The sequence below is a fragment of the Eucalyptus grandis genome, chromosome 9 (genome assembly GCF_016545825.1).
Source record: "Eucalyptus grandis isolate ANBG69807.140 chromosome 9, ASM1654582v1, whole genome shotgun sequence".
In the NCBI taxonomy this organism is placed as follows: domain Eukaryota; kingdom Viridiplantae; phylum Streptophyta; class Magnoliopsida; order Myrtales; family Myrtaceae; genus Eucalyptus; species Eucalyptus grandis.
This window is the reverse complement of record NC_052620.1, coordinates 16,624,618-16,634,141: the sequence shown is the minus strand read 5'-3', so window position 1 is coordinate 16,634,141 and position 9,524 is coordinate 16,624,618. Positions and strand designations below refer to the sequence as shown.

At 37.3% G+C, this 9,524-nt stretch overlaps 1 protein-coding gene across 1 annotated transcript; it reads right to left on the bottom strand.

Annotated features, from left to right (window-relative positions):
- Positions 1–1,511: 1,511 nt before the first annotated feature.
- LOC104420335 (norbelladine synthase) lies at positions 1,512–2,286 on the bottom strand. The gene is made up of 2 exons (XM_010032199.3): positions 2,059–2,286; positions 1,512–1,966 (listed from the first exon to the last, which is right to left on the bottom strand). Exons 1-2 carry the CDS (start codon positions 2,240–2,242, stop codon positions 1,683–1,685), a joined length of 468 nt encoding a protein of 155 aa, XP_010030501.1. The 5' UTR covers positions 2,243–2,286; the 3' UTR covers positions 1,512–1,682.
- Positions 2,287–9,524: the final 7,238 nt, after the last annotated feature.

Below are 9,524 nucleotides of genomic sequence, written 5' to 3'. Positions count from 1 at the left end.
CTTAAAGATTGCAACAAGGCTACCATATTGAAACATATATGGCTCTTGTTCTCAGATAAAGAGGATTTGTGGTGCAAGTAGGTCCATTCCACATTTTTAAAGGACAGGAACTTTTGGGTCGCTAGGAAGCCAACCTTTTGTTCTTGGGCATGGAAAAAGCTTCTAAGTCTCAGGAGCGAATTTCAGGATGCCTTCTTTTGGAGGATGGGGATGGCCGCTCGGTCTCTCTTTGGTTCGACAACTGGCACCCTAGGGGACCGCTGAATTTAATCTTCTCAGACTCGCTTATCTATAGCTCAGGATTATCTAGACAGGCCTCAGTTGTAGATCTTTTCTCTTATGCTGGCCAGGCTCTCAAAACAATCCTTGAGTCAAGGGGTTATCCTCTTCCGACCCCTACTCAGGTAGCGGATTGCTGTTGCTGGAGGGAAAACCCATTGAGCTAGTTCACGGTAGCGACTGCTTGGGAAACCATCAAGCGCAAGCGAAACATCATCTTTTGGCATGATTTCATTTGGGAAAATGCAATCACACCAATGTATCAACTTAACCTTTGGCTTATGGCCAAGCGCAAATTGCCCACGCAATCTCTGTTATTGTCTCATGGTAGAATAGAGAGGGGATCCTGCACGTTTTGCAATGGGTTGCCTAATTCCGTAGATCATTTGTTTTTTGATTGCTCTGTCACGACCGGTATTGCTTTCTTTTAGGCGGTGAGATGCAATTTGCCTTAGTGAAACAAGTCTTGGGAGAGAATCTCCATTGGACCACCTCTTTCTTGAAGGGTAAGGAGTTATTTAAATGCATTGCTCGCTTTTTTTTGGGGCTCTTTGTCACATTATTTGGAAAAATAGGAATAGCATCCTATTCAGAGAACAACCCCTTACCGTCCCAGCTATGAAGAACCATCTTTTAAAGGTGGTTAGGGATAGAGCTAGCACCTTCAGAAACGTTGAGGATAGCTTCAGAAACAGAAGGTTGCAAAGGAGTTGGGGCATCAATCCCATTATCTTTTCGGGGGACCTGTAATTGACCCTGGTTTCAGCCGACGCTTCAAGGAACTACTGATGCTCTGAGCCGATGTCTCTCTCCTCCTTCACTAAGGTGTTTGTTTCTTTGCCAGTTGTTCATGCCATGTCTTTCTAGTTGTTGTTTGCCTTCTTTTGGGCACTGCCTTGTGTTTTACATCATGGCATCTTTCCACTCATTATGATTGTTCATCTTGAGTGCAAGTTTTTGGTACAGTGATCTTTTGTTCATTTGGCCTTTCCTCTTTATATTTATTACCTTTTACCAAAAAAAAAAAAAAAGTCCGGCTTGTCACGTAGGCATGCGAGGCTGGCACCGAAGATAACTTTCTGTCTTTATGTTCGTCCCATTTGTATGAATGCATCCCCCTCAGCTCTGCAGAGAATTTGCAAGTATGAGGGTTTGAGGGTTTCTGTTTGTTGAAAATCTGTTCTAGCATTTCCTACTCGGTTGACCAGGGCAACGAACGGGAAATACGGGGAGAGTATTATTAAAGCTAAATGATACATGTATACTCTCAGACCATCCTGAGCCGAATGGTGTAAAAGCCAATGTCCGCACTTGGTAATTAATAAAGCTTCACTCTCAGATGAAAAACACTTGGAACAACTCTTACAGAGGAAAAATACGCTGGTAACTTTGGTTGCGGGTACTCAGTTGGCGCCAGCCGAGGTGGTGAGTAGCTTCTTGGCAACTTCTGCGATGTCTGCAAACGGCTTGACCGAGATGATGGAGACATCAACGGAACCATCATCGGGGACTTCATACTCGATGGTGGACTTGATGATGCACAACTCCTCCTCTTCCTTACCTATCACTTCTAAACGCACTCGATACAATGAGAATCCCATATCCCGGAGCCCTCCTTCGATCATCTCGGTTTCTTTGACATGGTGCTCTTGATCAACCTTTGTGAACTTCTCTTTATAGGAGAAACCTGTCGGGATTTATGAAGATCAATGATGGGCGTGTGGTCAATGATCATCGTGTCACTAGAATAGCTAGCTATTCACACACACGATCACGTACCTCCAGCAAGTACGAGCTTGATGACTGTGCCGACACCGCCATCACCTTCCAAAATGTCGACCTGGAGGAAAGTATCACGGAGATGCTCCTTGACCATCAGGGCCAGCTTGATGGTGCCATACAGGTCCCATGCTTTGCTTGCTCCCACCTTCACTTCTGCCTCGTGCGACAACTGCCCAAACATCTCTCTCTCTCTCTCTCTCTCTCTCTCTCTCTCTCTGACGTTTGTTTATATGTTTGTTGGGGAAGTTCGATCGACGTTATGTGTGTGTGGGAGTGTGATAAATATTTATAGAAATACGATGACTAATATCATGTTCGATGAATTGTTGTCCTTTTCACGCTCAAGGCCAAAGGAGGAATCTGTTGCTTTTGCGTGAATAAGATACCTTCTAAAAAAAGTTTTGTTGTTTCTGTTTGTTTATATATGCGTGTGCATATATGGGTCAGGAAATGGGAACAACAGTCGAATTCGTTGATTCGCCGTGGGGGCCGATCCTGATGGAACGACTGCTCCTTTGGTTGACCATGGTAGCACGTTGCGAATCCTCCAAAGAAAGACTACGAATAAATGTGCGGATAGCAAAAATTGATAAATTTTTTACACCAAGAAGCAAGCGACCGTGGACATCAAAAATGGTTCAAATCTTTGACCGTCGACTCAGGCTGGAAAAGAGCAAGCAAAGTGTAATAGAGGTAAAATTTGCTTAGTTGACTCGACAAAGTGAATAGTTGTCGCCGGCGGAAATATGAAGGAAAATGACTAAGTCTTTGGGCCATGGATGTCGATAAATAAAGCTCAGTTTAGTACAGAGGGCCTCAATTAGCATGACCTATGATGAGTTGAAAACAAGGTGCTTATTTATATTTTAGTGGGGAAGCCAATAATTCCCAATGCAATCCTCAAGGTGCAAAGAAGCTAAATCTACAAAAAAAAAAAAAAAAAAAGATCGAGGGACCACCAATCAATCAAAAACTAGGATTGTAATTCATGAAAGGGACCACCAATTAATGAAAAAACGCCAATTTTTCATTTTAATCTTCTAGTTCACTTTTACATTTTCAGTACCTTCACATGACTAGACACAATTGTCTCCATCTCAGTACCTTTAATTCTCCTATTATTTACGCTTATTGTCCAAAAATCAACAAAGGAACTTTACACTTTTTTTTTCGATCTGATCATTGATCCATACTTCAAAAGGTATATCGTTGACTTTTTGACAAAATAGTGACATCTGATTATGTATTTTGTGTTTATCTTTGAAATATAATAGTAATGTCCCGTTTAACGTCGATCAAGAGCCAGTCTATGATGCGGATTGTGGCGGTGGCCAAACTTTCCTAAAAATGTGTCATGGGTGGGGAAAATAATAGGACCGGATGTCCCTCTCTCGGTTAATTAGATCAAGCTGGGCATAACTCAACGAAGCACAATCCTTTCCTCGCTAAAGTAAGATGGCCTCCTTTGCTTTAATCGGCTCCTCACAGCCCTAGAATAGGGTAGTGACAATTCTAATATGACTAAATACCAGAAACTAAGTTAAGGTCACTGGAACTTTGGAGAGTCCGAATGACGCGTGAACCAATCAGTTAACAGCCAACCCCTCTACCATTGAGCTACTAAGGAACAACAGGAGATTTGATTGATCATAAAGAAAAATATACTTCAACCGATATGCCCTTAGGCATGGCCATACATAACATAGAAATCACACTTGGAAATGGTGGACAATTAACTAGAGCAGCGGGTGCTGTAGCAAAACTGATTGCAAAAGAGGGGAAATTGGCCACATTAAAATTACCTTTTGGAGAGGTCCGTTTGAAAAAAAAAAATCTCATATCAAATTCAAAGTGCCATACTATTATTACTTAGCAAAATAATATTTGGAGGACTCTTCGGAGCACTCTTCTAACCAAACAAAAAATATGGAATTGTCACCAAAGTTGTTTCCTTTTTTCTTTTCTAAAAATCCAAAGAATTCTACTTACTTAATACACTACATAGGTCATCGATTCAACATTGGCTAAGATTAATAAATAAATAAATAAGATCCGGGATGTGATATGGTTCCAAAGGATGTGATATGGTTCCAACATTGGAACGGGGGGATACATGTTACACCACGATTTTGAATCAAAAGAGAGATTTCAAGAAAGGGCAAACAAAATTTTTTGTTTTCACAATAGAAAAATATTGTTATGAAAGAGTACCGAAAAAAAAAACAAAAAGAAAAAAAAAACTTCATAGTATTTTTTAACTACTCCGAAAGGAAGGATGGTAATTGGATCATTTGCTGATCTGAATCGGATAAACCCTCTATCTATATTTTTTCTCTTTCTTCAATGGAAATGGAAGGTAAAGTGAATTCCATTGTATAGCCGTATGCAATGCGCAAAAAATGCTTGTACGGTTGCTCAATTCTATATTTCTTTTTTTATTATTCTTTATCTCTTCTCCTCACCTCATCATGCGAGATAGAGGAACCATTTGTTATATTATCAAGATAATGATACATCAACCTGTGAGTTCTTTTTATGAGGCACAAACAGGAGAAATTATCGTGGAAGTAGAAGAACTATTGAAAATGCACAAACCATCACAAAAGTTTATGTACAAAGAACGGGCAAACCCCTATGGGTTGTATCTGAAGATATGGAAAGGGATGTTTTTATGTCAACAATAGAAGCCCAAGCTCATGGAATTGTTGATCTTGTAGCAATTGAATAAAAACAAATAGCATTAAGTTTAAGCAAATCGCCACTTTGAGATTTTCTCTTCTTACTTATTACTGGGTTTAATAATATTCTATTCATCTTTTTATAATATTCTATTCATCTATTAAATAGAGAAGTAATTCATAATCATCCGATTAGGATCTATCTAAACCAGCCCATTTTTTATGTATACGGTTCAACATGCCAACTATTAAACAACTTATTAGAAACATAAGACAGCCAATCAGAAATGTCACAAAATCCCCCTCTCTTAGGGGATGTCCTTAGCGTCGAGGAACATGTACTAGGGTGTATGCACGACTCGTTCAGATCACCATTGGTAGGAAAAAAAGGGAAAGAAATTTTCCAATATCAATGATCAGTACTAGTGAATAGCATAAAATGGAATGAAGAAGGTCGTTCACTATCTATATGTCAAAAACTAAAAACTAAAAAAAAAAAAAGATCTATTCAATTCTTCTATTGTATATGAAATTTATGGTTTCCAATGAGAAAAAAAATCCTCATTGGTAACTTATCAATCCAATTTATTCTGCCTTTTTCCTTGGGATTGGTTCTTGTTTGTATATCCTTATTTTATATTCTATCAAACTCCCATTTTGTAGTGGTTGCGCAGCTCCTTATTTATGTAGGAGCTATAAACATTTTAATAAAAATAGATTTCAATGTTATTTCTTTTTTTGTTTTCCTTAGCTTAGCCAATCTATCATGAAAAGTAAAAAAGGGTAAAGTAACCTTGATTGTTCTCTAAGGGTTCGTTCGTTTCACGAAAAATATCTTTTCGGAAAATATTTTCCAAGAAGTTATTTTCTTGGAAAATTACTATATTTTCCGATGTTACTTGAAACTCCGAACTTTAAGTGGAAAATATTTTCCACCATTCGTTAGCTAATTTAATTATTTGGGAAAAATCATCAAAAAAATTATTTTTAAAAGTTTTAATTGACCAAAAAAATTATTTTTTATTTTTTTAAATGAATTTTTTAATTATTTGTATTTTTAAAAAATCGAAATATTTTTTTATTTTTTTATGTTTTCTTTCTTTTTCTTTTTCTTTTTCTTTTTTCCTTTTCTTTTCCTTCCTCCTTCCTCCTCCTTCTTCCTCCTCCTTCCTCTACCACCGCAGGCCTGACGATGGCCGGTTGTCCGGCGGCCGACCAAGACGCGGTCGCCAGATCCGACGAGCTCGAGGCTCAACTGATCTCGCCCAAGCTGGCGAGAGGTTCATCGGGCTCTAGCGAGCCACGAGCTCGCACGGATCTAGCAGTGGAGCTCAGTCTTGCCTAGATTAGGGACCCAAGCTCCACCGCCAAATCCGGCGAGCTCGTAGCTCGCCAGAGCCCGGCAAACCTCTAGCAAGCTCAAGCAAGGTCCAAGCTCCGCCCCAAGCCGGCGACGCTCCGCCTCGCCCAATCTGGCAAGGCCCAAGCTTGCAGGGCTTAGGCGAGCTCGGCTTCCCTAAATCGGGCTAGGCGGAGCCTCGCTGGCCTAGCGCGAGGCTCGAGCTGGCTCGCGGCCGATCACCGGCCAAGGCTAGGGAAGAATATGAAAAGGAAAGAAAGAAAGAAAAAGGAAAGAAAAAAAAACTCGATTTTTCAAATAAATAAATAAATAAAATGAAAATATGTTGGTGAAAAAAGTAAGGTGAAAGAAGTTATGGAAAATGTTTTCCACTTTTAAAAAGTATAAAACATTTTCCTCACTTTTAAAGGTTGTTTTTTCCAATGATGGAAAACATTTTCCTTAACTAATTCATTTTCCGTGAAACGAACACTGGAAAACCCGGAAAATGTTTTCCTGGAAGTCATTTTTCGTGAAGCGAATGGAGCCTAAATGTAAGTTTTCTTCTTCTACATGTAGAAAAGGAATAAATAAATCAATTAAATTCCGGGAGGCTTCATGAAGTGCTTCTTTAGGAGTTAAACTTCTGTTTGTCCATATTTCGAGAAAAAGTATCTCTTGTTTTTCATTTCCATTCGAAACTTGGCTATCTTTATAGAATGTCTCTTGAAAGTTGAATTCATCCCTTGTTTTTTTCCTTTTCATTCACTCAAATCTCTTCCCTTTCATCGATTTTGTCTAGATCCTTATTTTCTTCCGAAAAAAGAGAAGGAGAAGGAGAAGGAGAAGGATTAGGTTAAACTAAAAAATGACTATTTTGAAAACAAGTCAATGATGACCCTCCATGGATTCACCTATATAAGCCACAGCTCAAGTTGCAAAAATAAGAGCTTGAATACCACTTGTAAATAATCCAAGGAACATGCTAGGTATAGGAACCACTAAAGGTACTAAAGTTTTCTCGAAAAAGTCGAAACGATATGACTTATGATACCAAATCCAGGCATAATGGGAATATACACCTCTAGATGACCAAAGAACCAAGTACTTTTGTTGGTTGGTTAATTGGTCAATTTTTTTTCATGAAATGAGTTGAATTGCTATTAGTTTGGACCATTAATATGGTTAAAGCTAAATCGTTTGAAGTTTAAACATAGCATGGTATTCTTTCTACTACTATATTAATTTAATACATAAGGGTTTCAAAATGAATAATTGAAATTTTTTCTTCGATAGAAAACACTCATGTCAATGAAATTATTTGAAACCTTTATTGGAAAAAAGGTCACACTCTTTTTTTTATATTAGCCAATGTTGAATCGATAACCTATGTAATGTATAAAGTAAGAAAAATTCTTTGGATTTTCAGAAAAGAGAAAAAGAAACAACCAGCCATTTAATCCCTATCATTACGAACTAATGGATGTAAACAAATAGCACGTCCTTCCACTAAAATGGGCTAAATACCAAAAACTAAGTTAAGGTCACTGAAATCAGCAAATATAGCCCAATGAGTAATACATATCTTCTAAGTAGATCGAGTATCCATTATGTAGGGGCGAGCATGATTCTAGGGTAGAATTTGGAACTGGATCAATGGGAACCTGTCTAGTTCTAGGTTTCAAGGAATTCAAGGTTGGTTACACATTTTAAAAATTGGAGAACTTGTTTCAAATAGTAGGTTCCAAGTTCTAAGTAGGTAAAACCTAGAACTGAAACAAGTTTTTGTATTTTTCTTAGTCTCGGTGTTCATATAATTTTACGATATTCCATGGCATTCGATAATGAGTGTATAATTTAGAACTGTTAGTCTAATATTTCATCTTATGATTGAGATTTTTACTTTATTAATATTTCATATTCTTTGTCTGACTAAATAAAGATTGTGGTTAGTAGATTGTAGCAGCAAATGGTGGTCATTAAAAATGATGATTCAAAACAATTGTTCAATTAATAATATAGGTGGACCTAGGGTAAACCTTAGAATCTGTGATCGAGTAGGTTCCAAAAAATAATGAACCTATTTCAATGGGTAGATTTCAGGTTCTATGTGGAACGTGTATGAAATCTAAAACTATTTACCCCTACAATTATGCCCACACAAAATCAAACCATAGCTAGCAAATTTCAAGGTCAAAATTTCAATAATAATTACTTTAACATAATATGTCTATAGCAGAAATACTAATTTCAATAGATAATATCAAAGCATATACCAATGATCTACCCATTGATTAGTATCATCAAAACGCATACCAATGATCCATTCCATTGATCAAACTCATGCTCAAATATATAACCATGATCACACATAAAGTCCCATGACAAGGCAACCAAGATTCTTCCTTGGCTAGATCTCTACCTATAATGCCATTAGTCGGCCCACAAGAGTATCCAAAACTAATATACCCCTTAATGGGTTCCCAAAGACACATATCATCAATATCAACCCATAAAACATCGTCCACAATCCATAAAACCAAATTCAAAAATCATTTCATATATCATAATACGTTCCCTAAATTATTTCAAAATATATGTCGTAAACTAGTTCACAAATCAATATATAACCTTTCATAAACCATATTTAAAGTCAAGGACTTCTCATGAGTCTTTCCCAAAAGGTTTCTCAAACCTATTTGCAAGCAATCCGTTTCGACTATGATCCAAAGATAACATTATATTTTCTAATACACAAATGGTAGTAAATGTTTGATCCAATTTATGCCCCAAAAAAAATACTTGTTCTTAACTCATAACATAGCTAATCCATTTTGTTTTTGAAATATGAGTTTACAATATCAAATAAGAGAAGTACCACTCACCTTGGAAAGCCAAAAACCAACATATGGTGATTACTTGAGTCAAGGCACTCGAATTCGTAACAATTAATTGAAAAACGATATAAAAAAACCGAGAAAAACAATATTCTAATGAATAAGTTGACTATACTATGCCTATTCGTCGATAAAAAGATACTGACGTACCAATGAAAAAGCTCACCCATAATGGAAATCCATTATTGTCCACTAGGTGTAACTCGAGTACTAAATTTGATTGCTCATAACTTCCTCCAACATACTCCATTTCAAACGTACTCATAGTCAATAAAAAGTTCTTTCAACGTACTACAAGAACACTGACTTGGCCGACCCAAAATCTAGCAAGAAACAAGTGAAGTTCAGCCCCAAAATTACTGTTCATAATCCATCCAACATAGGTAGACAAATTCAAATTTTCATTTCAAGTAAACAGTAAGCTCAAATCGAGATCCGTGAAATGTCATAACTTCACAACACCCTACTCAAATCGAGATCAGTGAAATGTCATAACTTCACAACATCCTAGACTATCATTTCTATAAATATACATAGCCCAACAACTCC

Excerpts from the sequence above, each read along its gene's own strand:
- LOC104420335 (XM_010032199.3), bottom strand. The coding sequence starts at position 2,242 with ATGTTTGGGCAGTTGTCGCACGAGGCAGAAGTGAAGGTGGGAGCAAGC. Across the intron at positions 1,967-2,058 it reads CAAGCTCGTACTTGCTGGAG|GTTTCTCCTATAAAGAGAAG; the intron begins GTACGTGATCGT and ends AAATCCCGACAG.